Source organism: Stegostoma tigrinum, chromosome 24 (genome assembly GCF_030684315.1).
Source record: "Stegostoma tigrinum isolate sSteTig4 chromosome 24, sSteTig4.hap1, whole genome shotgun sequence".
Lineage (NCBI taxonomy): Eukaryota > Metazoa > Chordata > Chondrichthyes > Orectolobiformes > Stegostomatidae > Stegostoma > Stegostoma tigrinum.
Window position 1 is genome coordinate 3,849,471 of NC_081377.1, and position 18,906 is coordinate 3,868,376.

General features: G+C 39.1%; 1 protein-coding gene across 13 annotated transcripts in view; it reads right to left on the reverse strand.

The window, feature by feature from the left end:
- Positions 1-18,906, reverse strand: part of LOC125465044 (adhesion G protein-coupled receptor B2) — a 687,705-nt gene that overhangs the window by 441,071 nt on the left and 227,728 nt on the right. For 11 of the 13 annotated variants that reach the window (XR_007250162.2, XM_048558107.2, XM_048558106.2 and 8 more), the window contains one exon: positions 12,248-12,412. The exons of the other annotated variants lie outside the window; for them this stretch is intronic. Coding sequence is in view for 10 of the 11 variants with exons in the window: in XM_048558107.2 (XP_048414064.1) it covers positions 12,248-12,412 (165 nt within the window). In the remaining variant the exon portion in view is untranslated. The remainder of the gene's footprint in view (positions 1-12,247; positions 12,413-18,906) is intronic. 13 annotated transcript variants of the gene reach the window in all.

Below are 18,906 nucleotides of genomic sequence, written 5' to 3' on the forward strand. Positions count from 1 at the left end.
TCAATACAACTAGAACTACTTACTTAAAAGCATGCAGATGTGCTATGACTACACTGAATAAACACCATCTTCTGAAGATGGGATTTATTGCTCGCCATGCTTACATTCCAGAAATGAGTAAGAGAAAGGTTCAGTCAATTGGCATTTCATAATATTGGCAGTTCATTATAACTGGTAAATTTCTATCAATAAGCAACTCGGCAGACTCTTGAGCAAATTTGTAAAGAATTATGAAAAATGTTATTAGTGAAGTATTCAGAATTTACATCTCCCAATAAATTTCAGTAAAATTGTTCCCTCGAATCCTCAACACATCAATGAAAAATCCATGACAATTACTAGGTTTGTATTGTAGTAGATATTAAGTATGGATATTGAATTTAGATTCTACAGCAGGATGTTTCATTTAAAGAAGCAATACAAAGACAACTGGCCAATCCTGGCTGGACTAAACTGATACCTTAAAATAGATGATGAAACATAGGAGTTGAAGTAAGCCATTCAACTCATCGAGTTTGCTCTGCAAGTCAACGATATCATGACAGATCTAATAATCCTCAATACCACTTCTCTGCCTTATCCCCATAATGCTTGATTTTTGTACAGATTAGAAATCTGTCCATCACATCCGTAAATATACTAATGCCACAGACTCAACAGCTTCTGTGGTGACTAATGTAACAGAATTGCTCCACACTGAGAGAAGAAAATCTCATCTCTGTCTTGAATCGGGAACAAAAGGAATGCAGGTGATGAAATTTGGACTTCATAAAAACAAATCTGTAATTAAGAAAAGAAACCTAATGTAAAATCTGTTAACAGTCGGTGAAAAAAAAAGTAGGTTCACAAATGTCCTTCACAGAAAGAATCTACTATCTTTACTTCGTTGGACCTACATGACATTTCAGACCTACGACGTGTTGACCCATGATTCTTTGCAGGTAGGAACAAGCAATAAATACTGTCCTAGCCAGCAATGCTCACATTCCATGAATGACTAAAAAAAAGACCCTAACTCTGAGATTATGCCTTCTGGACCTATACACTCCCACAGAAAACACTTTCTCATCATCTTCTCTTTAAGCACCCTAAAACTTTTAAATATTTCAATATGATTTCCTCTCATTCTTCTAACCTGAACAAAATACAGACCCAATCTTCTCAACCTATCCTTGTAAGAAAAGCCCCTCATACCTGGGTTCAACTGAGCAAGCCTTTGCTGGACCACCTTCAACGCCAGTATACTTTTTGTTACTTAAGGGGTTCAAAACTGCTCACAGTATCTTAAGTGTGTTCTGATGAGTGCCTTGTATAGTTTTAGCAAGTTCTCCCTACTTTTATACCCTATTCCCTTTGAAACAAAGGCCAATGGCTCATTTGTCTTCCTTATTACCCACTGAACCTGGATGTCAGCTGTTTGTGATTCTTGCATGAGAACTCACAAGTCCTCCTGTCTCGGATTGAGTTTTCGGGATCCTTAAGGGGAAGGGGGAGTAGCCCCAAGTCATGGTCCACATAGGCACCAACGACATAGGTAGGAAAAGGGATGGGAATGTAAGGTAGAAACTCAAGGAGCTAGGGTAGAATCTTAGAGCTTGAACAAACAGTGTTATCTCTGGTTCGTTACTCATGCCATGTGCTAGCGAGGCGAGGAATAGGAAGAGACAGCAGTTGAAGACGTGGCTACAGGGATGGTGCAGGAGGGAGGGATTCAGATACCTGGATAATTGGAGCTCATTCTGGGGTACGTGGGACGTCTACAAATGGGATAGTCTATACCTGAACCAGAGGTGTACCAATAACATGGCGGGGGGGGGGGGAGGCGAAATTTGCTAATGCTCTTCGGGAGGGTCTAAACTAATTCATCAGAGGGATGGGAACCTGAATTGTAGCTCCAGTGTACAGGAGGTTGACAGTAGTGAGGTCATGAATAAGGTTTCAAAGTGTAAAAGTCTTAAAGCATAAGGAGTGTATCAGTAGGCAGGAAGGTGATTTGAAGTGTGTCTACTTCAATGCCAGAATCATCCGGAATAAGGTGGGTGAACTTGCAGCATGGGTCGGTACCTGGGACTTTGATGTTGTGGCCATTTCAGATATATGGATAGAGCAGGGAGAGGAATGGTTATTGCAGGTTCCGGGGTTTAGATGTTTCAGTAAGATCAGGGAAGGTAGTAAAAGAAGAGGAGGTGTGGCATTGTTAGTCAAGCACAGTATTACGGAGGCAGAAAGGACATTTGATGAGGAGTCGTCTACTGAGGTAGTATGGGCTGAGGTTAGAAACAAGAAAGGAGAGGTCACCCTGTTGACAGTTTTCTACAGGCCTCTGAAAAGTTCCAGAGATGTAGAGGGAAGGATTGCAAAGATGATTCTGGATAGGATCGAAAGTAACAGGGTAGTTGTTATGGGGGTGTTAACTTTCCAAATATTGACTGGAAACGCTATAGTTTGAATACTTTAGATGGGTTAGCTTTTGTCCAACGTGCACAGGAGGGTTTCCTGACACAATACGGAGATAGGCCAACAAGAGGCGAGGCCACATTAGATTTGCTGCTGAGTAATGAACCAGGCCAGGTGTTAGATTTCGAAGTAGGTGAGCACTTTGGTGATAGTGAACACAATTCGGTTACGTTTACTTTAGCGATGGAAAGGGTTAGGTATATAATGCAGGGCAAGAGTTATAGCTGGGGGAAAGGCAATTATGAGGCAATTAGGCAAGACTTAGGATGCATAGGATGGGGAAGGAAACTGCAGGGGCTGGGCACAATTGAAATGTGGAGCTTAAAAAAGGAACAGCTACTGCGTGACCTTGCTAAGTATGTACCTGTCAGGCAGGAAGAAGTGGTCGAGCGAGGGAACCGTGGTTTACTAAAGAAATTGAATCTCTTGTCAAGAGGAAGAAGGAGGCTTATGTAAAGATGAGGCGTGAAGGCTCAGTTATGGCGCTTGAGAGTTACAAGTTAGCCAGGAAGGACCTAAAGAGAGAGATAAGAGGAGCCAGGAGGGAAATGAGAAATCTTTGGCAGGGTGGATCAAGGAAAACCCTTAAGCTTTCTATCGGTATGTCAGAAATAAAGGAATGGCTAGGGTAAGAGTAGGGCCAGTCAAGGAGAGTAGTGTAAAGTTGTAAGTGGAGTCCGAAGAGATAGGAGAAGTGCTAAATGAATATTTTTCGTCGATATTCACAAAGGAAAATGACAATCTTGTCGAAGAGAATACTGAGACGGGATTGAGGTTCAGAAGGAGGAGGTGTTAGCAATTCTGGAAAGTGTGAAAATAGATAAGTCCCTGGGCCAGATGGGATCTATCTTAGGATTCTCTGGAAAGCGAGGGAGGAGATTGCAGACCCTTTGGCCTTGATCTTTATGTTGTCATTGTCTACAGGAATAGTGCCAAAAGACTGGAGGGTAGCAAATGTTGTCCCCTGGTTCAAGATGGGGAGTGGAGACAATTATAGACCAGTGAGCCCTGCTTCGGTTGTGGGTAAAGTGTTGGAAAGGATTATAAGAGATAGGATTTATAATCATCTAGAAAGGAATAATTTGATTAGAGATAGTCAACATGGTTTTGTGAACGGTAGGCCGTGCCTCACAAACCTTATTGAGTTCTTTCAGAAGATGACCGAACAGGTGGATGGAGGTAAAGCAGTTGATGTGGTGTATATGGATTTCAGTGAAATGTTTGATAGGGTTCCGCACGGTAGGCTATTGCAGAAAAAATGGAGGCATGGGGTTGAGGGTGATTTAGCGGTTTGGATCAGAAATTGGCTAGCTGTAAGAAGAGAGAGGGTGGTGGTTGATGGGAAATGTTTATCCTAGAGTTTAGTTACTAGTGGTGTACCGCAAGGATCTGTTGTGGGGCCACTGCTGTTGGTCATTTTTATAAATGACCTGGATGATGTCGTAGAAGGATGGGTTAGTAAATTTGCAGATGATCCTAAAGTCGGTGGAGTTGTGGATAGAGCGGAAGGATGTTGCAGGTTACACAGGGGCACAGATAAGCTGCAGAGATGGGCTAAGAGGTGGCAAGTGGAATTTAATGCAATAAAGTGTGAGATGATTCACTTTGGAAGGAATAACAGGAACACAGAGTACTGGGCTAATTGTAAAATTCTTGGTAGTGTAGACGAGCAGAAGGACCCCGGTGTCCATGTGCAAAGGTCCCTGAAAGTTGCCACCAAGGTTGATAGGGTTGTTAAGAAGGCGTACGGTGTGTAAGCTTTTATTGGTAGAGGGATTGAGTTTCAGAGACATGAGGTCATGTTACAGATGTACTAGATTCTGGTGCAGCTGCACTTAGAGTATTGCGTACAGTTCTGGTCGCCGCACTAAAGGAAGGATGTGGAAGCATTGGAAAGGGTGCAGAGGAGATTTCCCAGGATGTTGCCTGGTATGGAGGGAAGGTCTTATGAGGAAAGGCTGAGGGGCTTGACGCTGTTTTCGTTAGAGAGAAGAATGTTAAGAGGTGACTTAATAGAGACATGCAAGATGATCAGAGGATTAGATAGGGTGGACAGTGAGAGCTTTTTTCCTTGGATGGTGACAAGAGGCCGCAGCTTTAAATTGAGGGGTGATAGATGTAGGACAGAAATCAGAGGTACGTTCTTTACTCAGAAAGTAGTAAGGATGTGGAATGCCTGCCTGCAACAGTAGTAGACTCGCCAACTTTAAGGGCATTTAAATGGTCATTGGATAAACATATGGACGATAATGGAATAGTGTAGGTTAAATGGGCTTCAGATTGGTTTCACAAGTCGGCACAACATCGAGGGCCAAAGAGCCTGTACTGCACTGTAATGTTCTATGTTCTCTGTTCTGTGCTGTCATTTTCTCTCATCTTTGTCTGTTTAAATAAAATTTAGGTCTTCCATTCTTCCTGCTAAAATGCATAAACTCACATTTTCCCACATTGTATTCCATCGGCCAAGCTTTTGACCACTCAGTCAAACTTTCTACATCCCTTTATAGACTTGTTATATCTCCTCAGTACTTGCCCCCCACCTATTTGGTAAAAATAGATTAGCTTCCCTCATCTGTTGTAGCCCCAGGACTGATGTCTGCGGAACTCCAGCAGTTACAGGAAATGTCCCCTCTATCCCAGCTCTCTGTCTTCAATTAGTTCGACAATCCTCTATCCATGCTTATATACTACCACCAACGCACAGGGTCTTAACTTATTAAGTGCTTTAACATGCAGGATTTTATTCAATGCCTTTTGGAAATCCAAAGATGGACTTTCCAAAGATTGGCAATCTCACACAGGTCATCTTGCTACTTCTACTTTACACAATGGAATTGTTCCACATTTCTGACAGAAGATTCTGATTAGATCCCCTTCAGAAACATAGAGCTGTAATTCCATTCTAACCAATCCATTGTAGTGAAGACCTATCAGGGAAGGCAACACATATTTAAGGTTTTTGAGTAGACTTGTAGCTCGGGCTGTAGATGTTGTGGTTGGTTGTCTCACTGAGCTGGTTCGTTGTTCCACAGATGTTTCATTACCTCGCTGAGTAACATCATCAGTGCAGCCGCCAATGAAGTGTTGTTGTGTTTTTCCACTTGTTATTTAAACTCTGGTGTCCGTTGAGCTGGGTTACCACTGTTTCATTTGTTGATGGCCTTCTTCGTGGAGAACAAGGCCTCTAGGTCTTCCCGCGCTTGTCTCTGCTTGCCTGTCCCAGAATCCTAGTGTTGTGCCAATCAAACTGATGGTTTGACACCAGAGTTTAAATAACAGGTGGGAAAACACAACAGCACTTCATCGGAGGCTGTACTGATGATGTTACCCAGCAGGCAAAAGAAGACCCAACCAACCACAAAATACACAGCCTCTTTTTCACAACAGTAAATTGCCTGATTCCAAAATTTCTGAAATGTCCAGCATAATGGATAGCCAGTTTGACGGCCAGCTGTGAAACGGTGAGTAAAGGAAGTCAGTATGAGATTAGAATGCTGGGGAGAGAGGGAGTGTAAGGGAAGGTTTGTTGTGGGTGCATAAAAAGTGCAGGAAAAGGTGACGGGGGTTGCAAGGTGTCAAGTTGAATTAAAGCTAGTGATGATCCAGGGACAAAGGAGCGTAACTTGTCCAGTGGTGAGGAAAGTGTGTCAGAGAAGATGTTGATGTCTGGTCAGCATCTGGTATCTGTAAGAGGTGTAAGGGGAGTGTAAATCAGGGCGCGAAAGGAATCAGTTGAATAGTTGTTCTGGAATTACAGTCCGTATTTAATAGTCTAACTTCAATAACTTTTTAATTAACTTCCTAAGAATCCTCTTAATTCTCCAATTCTTAGAGGGTTTCAGGCACAGGAAATTGCCAAGCTAAGTATTCAACTTCAGAGAATTATGGAATCCCTGCAATGCAAAAAGAGGTTGTTTGGCTCAGCAAATCTGCAATGACCCTCCAAAGAGCATCCCACCCAAATACAGCCTCCTACCCTAAGCCCACCACTCTACATTTATCATGGTTAATCCACCAAGCCTGCACATTCCCAGACACTATGGACAATTTAACATGGTCAATCCTCTGGTCTGGAGGAGGAAACTAGAACACAAAGAAACCCATGCAGACAGGGGGAGAACATACTAACTCCACACAGTCACCCAGGTTGAAACTGAACCCAGGTCCCTGGCATTATAAGGCAGCAGTGCTAACCATTGTGCCACCATATCACCCTATTTCCAGGGTAATTCTGTCAGAGTCTGCAAGGATGGGGATTACTCAGGAGCCCCATGCACAACTCTGACCTTTCTTCCAGAAACAGACTTTCTGCTGGCCAGATAATCAAGTATCCCTAGGGAGCTGGGTGACTGCAGATCAGATTAATGACATAGAATTTACAGCACAGAAATAGCCATCAGACCCAAATGGGATATGTCAGTGTTACTGTGCCGTGAGTCCCCTCTCATCCAAAATCATCAGGACATTCTTTTCTATCCCCTGTACGTAGCTGTCCCATAAATGTGTGTATGCTATTCATCTAAACTATTCCTTGTTCCACTTTCTAAGTACTTTCTGAATTTAAAAGTTCTTTCTGAATTTCTCATTGCTATAATGAGTACCTGCAAGGCATTTAATAATCATTAGTTAGTACTGTCTAAACGTGAATACGCCTTCTTTACATATGCTTTGTAAAACTGCTTCATTATTGCAAACAGCTCTAATAGGTCACCATTTGTATCTCTTTTCCAGAGATAATGTCCCAGCTTATTCAGTCTTTCCTGATAATTATAATCGTTCAGTTCAGGCATTTTCCAGGTTAAGTATTTTATGTACTTGCCCCACTGGCTCCATATGTTTCTTTGTATTATGGAGATTAGAAGCACAATAAGTTTAGTGTGGCTAGACAAAGGCTCTATAAGGCATTAATATAACTTCTCACCTTTTAATTCTTTTACAATAGAAATTATCTTGATAATTTGCTACTTGTAATAATGAGAGTTTGCTACCTTTAGATCCCTTTTATCATTGACTCCATTGACATTCTCCAATTCAAAAATAACCCTGAGTTGGCATCATTATCAAGTCATGGGAGATCCACCTGCTGCTGAATGTACCCCTGAATCCCTTTTCTTGTTTGATCCATTTAGACTTCTGTTGTCCAAAGAGCTATGATAATGATGTTCTGTTTTATACTATTATATCAGATCATTCATCAGTAACTGAAGGTGAATTCAGTCCTAACCTTTGACAGCATTCAGTTAAGAGCTACTGTAAATCGGGAGTTACTAGACACAGCACTTAAACATTCTTTTATACTAGCATTTCTGGCAGAAATTAAATCTATATTTACTATTCTGTCTAAAATTGATAACAAGCATTGACCATGGGTTGAAACAACATTTTTCTGATCTGTTTTATTCTGCATTGCAACAGACAGTAATTTATCCATCAGTGGAGCTGTTTCACTTTCTTGTTTACATCAGGAAATGTAGTTCATATCAAGTAGCAACTTCAGATCAAACTCAATCCCAGAAACTAAGATCAACAAGAGGAGGAATATAATGGGATCACATGACCTCACTCGAAATTATATAGCTGCTCTATCGACAACACTGAGTAGGAATTGTTGAATTCACTTAATGTTATGAAAGCAATATCACTCGTGGCTGCAGTGATTCAGGAAGACGCCCACGACCACCAACTTCTCAAGGTAATTAATTGCTACTGTAATTGACATAAAACAAAAACCCACAATAAAAAACAGTATTAAGGTTGAACCTTGATTATCTGGTGTAATTGAGAGGAGTACCTGTGAGTAGTAGAAAATACCAGATTAGTTGGTGGGGCAGTGGACTTGAACAAAGTTAAATTACTAATATCAAAGAGTATGCTCAGTTTCGCTCAATTCAGTTGAGTCCAGTAAGATTCCCCAGTTGTTTTCCTGGTAAGGCCAGCTTGTACAGTTACAGAACAATGGAGATGAGTGAAGGAAAAAAGTACTGATGATGTTCTATTATTCACAAAGAATCTCATTATTAAGAGAAGGTAAAATCGGAGCACCAATGGTTGAGGTGTGTTGTAAATGCAGAAAAGATCATAAATATTCCAGTTATCGTTTATAAAACCAGTTTATAAAAACAATAAGTCACCAAGAAATTTCACAGCTCTGTTGCCCTGATCAGTAGTGTATAATTAGATATCAAATTCTGAGCTCGGACTTCATTTATCATCTTATATATATATACACTTATACTATCATCTTTTATTTTACAAATCAAAGATTTTTTGAGGTTATAATCAACGAAACTTTTCTATTCAAACGTTTTATGTGGCATAAATAAAAATGAACTACTAAGTTTTAACAAACAATAATTTACAAAGGAAGAAATCATTTAAATCAAAAAGCATTGAAATACGCTAACTTGTAAACTAACACACAGCACCACATTAATTACAAACTAAACAAGCAGTAGAAGTTGTTGTTAATGAGTGGTGGAAAGGATTAAAACCAGCTCTCAAGTAAAACATTGTTCAAATAAACAAAAGTGAAACATTTCAAACATTAGTAATCAGAAATTAGAACAGTGAATACTGGAAATGCACAACAGACCTGGCAACAGCTGAGGGCAGAGAAAAAGATGTTGACATCAGAACTGGAAGAATTTAGAGATGTAATAATGTTTAAGCAACAACAGAGCAAGGAAAGGAATGAAGAGGATTGAGGATGAACAAAAGTGAAGCTTTATGATAAAGTGGAAGGAGAAGGGATTCAAGAATAAGAGGGATAACTGTGTAACTGAAAGGGGATGATAATGAGACAAGTTTAGAAGTAAAAAATGGATCAGGAGAAGCTGTAAGCACCACTAGCACAACAATATCAACATCCTCATTCTCCCACCTTCAGTCACTAGTTTTATGCATACTTAAACCCTAATGCATCCTTACTATTTTCATTTCTGATGAAAGGTCATCAATGTGACATGTTAGCACTTTTCTTTATCTCCCCAGGAATGTTGCACAGTCAGTCTGCTATTTCTAGCAGTTTCTGTGTTTTGCTCCCTCTTTAATACAAAGAAGGTCCAATATATTCACTGGAAGAGGTAAAAAAAGAGCTAGCCTAATCAAGAAGTTCATTACTAAGAAATGAAAAACATTTTTAAAATATGTCAAATAGTAAGGCAACTTCACTCCTAAAAATGTATTGAGAAAATATTACATCAGACATGTTAATAAAATCAATAAACAGTTTTCAGATTGGCGTTCAGGTCGTTTTTAGAAAGAGGTTTTAAAGGATACCACTTTCAAAGAGATGTCAAATGCATTCAGCAATGTCAGCTCAGTTCAGATAACAAAGTGTTTTGCAATTTCATCTCACTTTTAAAAGACAGTAAAGTTAATAAAACACAACTGAATAAGGTCATAATGGTAGGGGAATTTAATTTTCCAAACATAGACTGGAACTGTCATAGTGTTAATGCTTGCATGAGAAGGAATTTATTAAGTGTGTACAAGAAAACATTTTTATTCAACATATGGGTTACTGAATAGAAAAGAAGCAATGCTTGACCTTTTGGGAAATAAGGCACGGCAAGTGACTGGGGCAAGTGATCATAATTCTATTAGTTTTAAAATAGTTATGAAAAAGGACAGAATTGATTAAGGAGGAGTAAGACCAAATTTGATGGTATTAGACAAGAACTTTTAAAAATGAATTGGGGGACACCTATCTGCAGGTAATGGATGGTTGGGAAGAGAGAGGCCTTAAAGAATGAGAAAACGAGAGTTCAGAGACAGTATGTTCCCGCTAGTGTTAAGGGCAAGACTGATAGTTATGGAGAATGCTGAATGACTAACGAATTTGAGGGTCTGGTAAAGAAACAGAAAAAGGTATATATCAGATATAGACAGCTGGGATCGAGTGAATACTCTAGAAGAGTATAAGGGTAGTAGGAGCACATTTAAGAGGGAAATCAGAAGGCAAAAGGGGATACAATAGCTTTGGCAAATAGAGTTAAGGACAATCCAAAGAGATTTGATAAATGCAAAGATAAAGATCAAAATGGTTTTCTACGTGTGGAACCACAGGTGATTGTGAGATATTAAATGAATTTTGCATCAGTACGGTGGAGAAGAATATGAAAGCTAGGGAACTTAGCAAAACAAATAGTATTGTCTTGAAAAGAATTCATATTACATAAGGGGACATGCTAGAGGTCTTAAAGCATGAATAGATCCCTAGGATCTGATCAGGTGTTTCCCAAAGCTTTGTGGGAAGCTAGGGAAGAGATTGCTGGGCCCCTTGCTGAGATGTTTGTGTCATTGATAGCTACAGGTGAGGTGCCAGAGGATTTGTCCTTAGCTAATGTGGTGCCATTATTTAAAATAAGATATAATGAAAAGCCAGGGAACTAAAGACTCGTGAGCCTTAAGTCAGTGGTTAACAATTGGGTTGGAGGAGATTCTGAGCAATAGCATTTATCTGCATTTGGAAAGGCAAGGACTGGTTAGAGATAGTCAGCATAGCTTTGTGCATAGGAAATCATGTCTCACTAACTTGATTGCGTTTTTTTGAAGAGGTGACAAAAAAACATTGATGAACACAGAGTGTTGTATATGTGGACTTCGGCAAAGCGTTCAACAAGGTTCCGCATGGTAGGCTGGTTAGTAAAGTTAGATCTCATAGGATCTGGAGGAGGTAGCCAATTGGGTATAAAATTGGCTTGAAGGTAGAAGATAGAGCGTGGTGGTAGTGGGTTCTTTTCAGAACTGGAGGCCTGTGACCAGTGGTGTGCCACAAGCATCAGTACTGGGGCTGTTTTTAGGCATATATACAAATGATTTGGATGAGAATTTTGGAAGCATCATTAGTATGTTTGCAGATGACACAAAAATAGGTACAGTGGACAATGAAGACGATTATTTCTAAGTACAATGGGGCATTGGTCAGATGGGCCAAACAGATGACGGGTGGCAGATGGAGTTTAATTTAGAAAAATGTGGAGGTGTTGCATTTTGATACGGCAAACCAGGGCAGGACTTGTACAGTTACAGGTCCTGGGAGTGTTGCCGAACAAAGAGACTTATGGGATGCAGGTGCATAGTTTCTTGAAAGTGGAATGATAGGTAGACAGAGTGGTGAAGGCAGCTTTTGACATGCTTGCCTTCATTGGTCAGAACAGTGAATATAAGAGTTGGGATGTCATTTGTGGCTGTACAGGACTTTGGTGAGGCCACTTTCAGAATACTGTACAGTTCTGGTCGTCCTTCATTACGAAGAATATTGTTAAACTTAAGAGGGTGCAGAAAAGATTTACAAGGATGTTGCCAAAACTGGAGGGTTTGAGCTATAGAGAGAGGCTGAATAGGCTAAAAGCAGCTGAGGGGTAACTTTTTCATGGAGAGGTTTGTGCGTGCATGGAATGAGCTGCCAGAGGCAGTGGTGGAGGTGGGTATAATCATGACATTTAAGAGACATTTGCAGGTATATGAATAGAAAAGTTTGGAGGCATATGGGCCAAATATGGCAATTGGGACTAGGTCAGATTGGGATGTCTGATCAGAGCAAATCTCTCTGCTACTGTGCTGTACAACTCTATGACTCTAATATTTTTCCGAAATAAATAAATCAAAATTGTTTCAATTTAAGCCTTCTTCAATGAAATAACTTGTTGTAATAATTCAATAAACATGAAGACTTATTGTAATTTCTTTGTGCTGTCAATCCTGTTCTTAGAGATGTAAGAAATGTTCCTACTCTCAAAAAAAAAGTCTGAAGAGATACACAATTGAAGTAAATATTTATACCAACCAGGGCAGAGTGCAATGTTGCAGAGCTTGGTTTGGAGCTCTGGACCCTGACACGCTTTCCCTCCATGTTGTGGAGCAACGCACATCCGAGATCTGGTTCTCGATCCTCTCCCACAGGTAACTGAGCACAAGCTCCAAGGCGACCATTCCTCCCACAGACCATGTACTACAACACAGTGTAAATTACATGAGGGATCTGACACCATAGAATGCTAAAATAACAAGAAACACTCTTTCATCTGGATGACATACCTAGTATAATATAAAACATGAAAACATGCCTCTTTGGTGATGTTCATTGATGGATAGATCATTGATGGCTTAACCGAGCAAAATGTTTTTGGACATGTTTGTTCTTTTAATAATATCAAATTAAATTCAAAACTCCATACTGATAATTTGCCTGGAACTCTCTCAACTAAGATTTCAATTTTTGTATAATTTCAGTTCCCACAGAGGGAAGTCATGCTCCAACTGAATACTAATTCTCCATCCTGCATTCTTTTCAAGCATAGTTCATACATCTAATGGAAGTGCAGGAGCACTAAACTTAATCCGCCAAATTCATATTTCAAGAGAATCATAACAAGTCCATGATTATCTTTGAAACTGTAATTATGAAACCAAGTTCCTAATGCAATGTAATAATTGTAACAAAACAAAAAAAATGGCAAAGTTTTTAAAATCTTAGTGACAACTTTAGTACATCTTTAATGATCAAACATAAGAAATTGGCATGAAATAAACATTGTTGTCATTAGTACACCATGCAATTTTAGCACAGGATTCCAACATTCGATGACCAACATTTCAATAATGCCATTAATTAGAGGCACAAGGAACAATGAAACACATAATAGAGTATGAACCAATTTCTTTCCTAAGGGATTATTGTGGCACACACTCTTGGTTAAGTTACAGAGGCATAATGAACTTCAAATAGTACTTTCTCCTATCCCTGGTTGGTAGGCTGGGAAAACCTGAAGGGAAAGAAAGAAAATGGACAAGATTTGAAAATATAAGCTGTGGGAAAGTTATGAGTATGCTTTTGTCATATTTGTGAGCTGCTGAGATAAAGCAACTTTTAACATAGAACATAGAACAATATAGCACAGAACAGGCCCTTCGGCCCTCGATGTTGCACCAACCTGTGAACTAATCGAAGGCCGTCCCCTACACTATTGTCAAAATCTAAATGAGTAACTACTTCCCTAAAATAACCCACAAGGTTCTTTTGAGACAATGTGTTTCTGGGAACATAGGCCTTATTTGAATGCTCCTTTTATTGTATTCACTCATATTTCTCCAGTATGGTGGATTAGAAAGAGATTTCAAATTCTGGTACTTGAACAATATTATCATACGCTTAATGAATTATTGATGAAGAGATTTGTGCTCAGTATAATATATGGAGCAGAGACTGTAATGTGCATTACAAAAAGTGTTAATTTGTTCAATGATTAAGGGCCAAAAATAATTAATGTAAAATCTTTGAAAACTGCTTTTTGTCTGCGGTTTTTCTAAGAAAAACAAAGAATATGTGTGCACATATCCAAGCTTAGGAATTGGCATCTGTATTGCTTTTAGACATGTGAAATAGTTCTCCTACTATATGGAGCACACTTCAGCAAAATAAGCTGGTATGGTGATAAGTTCCAAATATGTTGATTACACATTGCAGATCCACAAATGTGGGATGAAGATCTCCGAAAACTAAACTAGTTGAATCACTGTCAAACTGTTTGTGAAGAGGCAACAGAATTAGAACAATTGACAAGTGAAATAAGTTGTGGAGACACATGAAAAATAAATATAACAGTGAAGAGTTTTGCAATGAGTAGAAGTTCATGAGCCTCAACTTTTATGCTAATTTGAGCTTCATACAATCCTGAATGTGTGACATGCAAAGTATCCAGGTTAGCCAAGCGAAATATAATGCAAGTAACATTTGAATATGAAGAAAGGACGTGCCAAACAGCCTGCCCTTGAGCTATGCGCAAAAATGACTGGGGAATATTGTGCACTACATACAGACATTAAATCTAAAACTTACTGAACTTTACACTTTTGCTAATTTGCTATCTGAATTTGAAAAATGCCTTTTGCTGCATCCTTATTTACATGTTGGTAATTTTGCACTTGCATTTTCCTTTTGGTTTCAGCAATTGTTTAGATTATTTAACCTGCATCCACAAATATTTGAAGGCATTTTTTTAATGAATTGATGATAGACACTGAAAGTTTTGGTTTAGCACATTGTACAGTGTGATAAAAATATAAACTGTCTTGTGGATCTTTTTACGTTTTACATTACATGCAACTTTCATACACTATTAGAACTCAGCCAAACTTTATTTCTTCATTGAAATCAAATACTATGCATACTACATAATTTGGATTAAGGTGTCATGGAAGAGGAATTCTTGCCAAAAACTGAACAAATAAAAATATCAGCAATTAATTTTGACGTGAAGCTGATGTAACGAAACATAACAAATCCCTATGCAAACCAAAAAGAAATACAATTGGACTGAAATTAAGAAACACCATAGGAGCTATAGTGCAGGAGTACAAAAGTCCTGGGAAGCTCCTGACTACATATTAATCTCATTGAAACTGCCAAATTTAGCTGATAGATCAGTATTTCATGTAGCTTTGCAAACATTGATAACTAGGATCTAAGAGATGCTCAAAGAATTAGTTGATGAATTAAATGAATATCTCTGGTTTTATTTCCAGCTGGATGGTAGCAGCAAAGAATGCATTTTCATGCAAGAATCCTAAATTTAGCAAAGCCTACGACTTTGTTTTGAAGGGGCAGTTGGCTAAGATTGATGGGATGTATGATGTGATGATACTATGGCTTTGAGAGATGCATTTTGTCTTGGCATTTTTTGAAGAGGGGCTTTGAGACAGAAAGAAATAAATTGTCTCTTCCAAGCCAATAAAGTAAACATTTTGTGAGGCCCTGGGATTTTTCGAAAGTTAGAACAATATAAGCGGCATGAATGGGAAGAGTCAAGCTCCTACAGAACCAGAGATTAAGTTTAGCTTTCAGTAGTTGTTAGACTTTTCAAGTTAGCTGTGAACGCTGTCAGACATCTCTCTCAGCCACAGCAAATAAAAATAGAGCTCTTTCTCTCTCTGTCTGCTAGAATTTTCTCTTGGTGTTTTTTGCTTCTGGACTGGTGAAACATTATAAGTGAGACAATCTATTTTATCAAGTATGTCTTTGCCAAGGGTGTATTTATGGAATGTTACTCTATTAGAACAATTGCTGTTTAGCAGATAAATATGTTGTCCTGTTATTAAAGTAATGCCAATTTTTTTTGGTTTAGTTTGAATTTTAACCGGGTATAGGAACAAATTGTATTTTGCATAAAGCCGGGTAGTGTTACCAATCAAATTACACCTAGAACACAGCACTTTAAGCCTGGCTTTAAATAAGGTAAAAGTTAAGATCTAGGCTATCTCCTTGATAGATCTGGTGAGGTAAGAAGGGTAAATAAATTTAAAGGAAAAATCAAAAATATGTTTATTAATAAAACTAGAACTCAACAAGAAAAATTCTAAGAAAGTAATAGATAGTATAATACTAAAGATAGTGGTCATATATAATTGTAAAGAATATTAGAAAGTCTGAAGATTGAAGCCATTTCCTAAACCAACAAAGGGTCAGCAAGATGTTGATAAATAGGGAAGAACTAGAATACAAGAGTAAACTGGCCAGAACTATAAAACCAGGTTGTAAGACGATTTGCAAATCTAAGAAAAAGAGGAGAATAACTGAAGTAAATGTTGGTCCCATACAGATACAGGCCAGCGAAATCATTGTGGGTACATGAAAATAACAAAGATGTTGTTGCTGAGTCCAACTTCTTCACAGAAAACAGGATTTACATACCAGAAATGGGCAGCAATCTAAGCTCAAAAGAGAAAAGAAATTTGGGTAGTTGATCTTGATAGAGACAAAAATGTGCTGAGCAATTCAATGGACTAAAATCCAACAAATTCACAGGACTGGTGATCCATATACTAGAGTTCTAAAATATATTGTTGCGGTGATCATAGTTGTGGTGATCATTATCTTCTCAGTTGTGTTAGGTTCTAGAATGGTTCCTGAAAAAACTATTCAAAACATGAGTGAGAGAGAAACAGGGAATTTATAGGTCAATTAATTTAATATCAGTTATCAGAAAAATTATCAGAATCAGAACCTATTATGAAGGAAGTCTTAAAAACATGGAAAAATATAGCATGATTGGACAAAGTCAATATGACTTCTACAAAAGGGAAACTGTGTTTGACAAGTTAAAGTTTTTTGGATGTGGGACATTTAAGTGAGACCCAATTTATGCAGTATGCTTGGAAATCCGAAGGACATTCAATAAACTCCCTCACAAGAGGTTAATATACAAGGTAAAGGCTCATAGATTTAAGAATAAAATATTAGCACATTAGAAAACTGATTAATGGACAGAAACCAATGAGGACACAAATTGGGCATTCTCAAGTTGGCAGGCTACAATTAATGGAGTGCTTTTCGGATCAAGGTTTTAGCTATCTGCAACTTATATTAATGACATAAACTCAAGGACTGAGAGTAATGTATCCAATATTTGCTGACAGTACCAAGCTAGGCAGAAATACAAGCTATGAGGATAATAGAAAAAGGCTGCAAAGAAACATTGATAATAAAATGTGAGGCTGGATGAACACAGCAGGCCAAGCAGCATCTCAGGAGCACAAAAGCTGACGTTTCGGTCCTGGACCCTTCATCAGAGAGGGGGATGGGGAGAGGGAACTGGAATAAATAGGGAGAGAGGGGGAGGCGGACCGAAGATGGAGAGTAAAGAAGATAGGTGGAGAGAGTATAGGTGGGGAGGTAGGGAGGGGATAGGTCAGTCCAGGGAAGACGGACAGGTCAAGGAGGTGGGATGAGGTTAGTAGGTAGATGGGGGTGCGGCTTGGGGTGGGAGGAAGGGATGGGTGAGAGGAAGAACCGGTTAGGGAGGCAGAGACAGGTTGGACTGGTTTTGGGATGCAGTGGGTGGGGGGGGAAGAGCTGGGCTGGTTGTGTGGTGCATTGGGGGGAGGGGACGAACTGGGCTGGTTTAGGGATGCAGTAGAGGAAGGGGAGATTTTGAAACTGGTGATTGATACACATAAGGGTGCAGGGTTCCCAGGCGGAATATGAGTTGCTGTTCCTGCAACCTTCGGGTGGCATCATTGTGGCACTGCAGGAGGCCCATGATGGACATGTCATCAAGAGAATGGGAGGGGGAGTGGAAATGGTTTGCGACTGGGAGGTGCAGTTGTTTGTTGCGAACTGAGCGGAGGTGTTCTGCAAAGCGGTCTCCAAGCCTCCGCTTGGTTTCCCCAATGTAGAGGAAGCCGCACCGGGTCCCATTATCTCTGCAAAGAAACAGACAGGTTAAGTGAGTGGGCAAGAAGGTTGCAGTTAGATTTGCACAAAGAAATATAGAAGATAGGATTAGATCATTTGATACCAACAACCCGCTCTGTAAGTCACCATGATCACGACTGATCATTAAGCTCAACACCCTAAATTCCATCCTCATTCATATCCACTGATCTTTTTAGCCACAAGAGGTATATCTAACTCCTTCTTGAAAAAACACAATGTTTTGGCCATTTTCTGTCATAATGAATATTACAAATTCACCACTCTCTGGGTGAATACATTTTCCTCATCTCTTCCTAAAAGGTTTACCCCTTATCCATACAGTATTAATGCTTATTCTGGGCTCCCCACCATCAGGTACATCTTTCCTGCATCTAGCCCTGCTAAAAATTTATAGATTTTTGTGAGATTCCATCTCATTCTTCTAATTACCAATGAATACAATCCTAACCGAATCAATTTCTCCTCATACATAAATCTTAAAATCCCAAAAATCAATTTGGTAAACCTTCACTGCATTCTCTCCATAGCAAGAGCATCATTCCTCAATGAAAAAATATAGTGTGGTGTATAGTTCTTAACTTTGATCAAAAAAATAGAAAAACAGCATTATTTTTGAAGGAATGAAACTTGAAAATGTTGATATTCAGAAAGTGCATCCATACAACAATCGTAGGTAAAGCACATGCAAGTACAGCAAACAATTAGGAAATCAAATGGCTTATTGACTTTTCTTGCAAGGCAATTGAAATATAAGAATAACAAAGTTTTACTACATTTATACTGGGTTTTGGTGAGACTACACCCGGACTATTGTCAGCATTCTGTCTGTGTTTCTAAGAGTATATACTTGCATTGAAAACAGTATATAAACTTTCTCTAAGTTGGTCTTTGGGATTGGAGGGACAAAATACTGTCTACACAGTGACGAGCAACTTCGGTTACATGCGTTTGATAGAAAAACTGTATTAATGTTACTTGGTGCAGAGAAGACCAGGCATAAATTGGTCCCATTGTGGAAGGACTGGGTACCAGAGGACACAACTTACAGTGATTAATAACACAGCAAAGGTAATATGAAGAATCTCTTAAACACATAGAGAGGTTACTAAAATAGCACCACAGAACCTGGTTTCCTGTCACCAAGTCACCCTTTATTTATACATGGACAGTCCTTGACACGAATCTATTCCTCTCAGACTGAACAGGATGTCTAGCAATCCTATCTCTGGTTG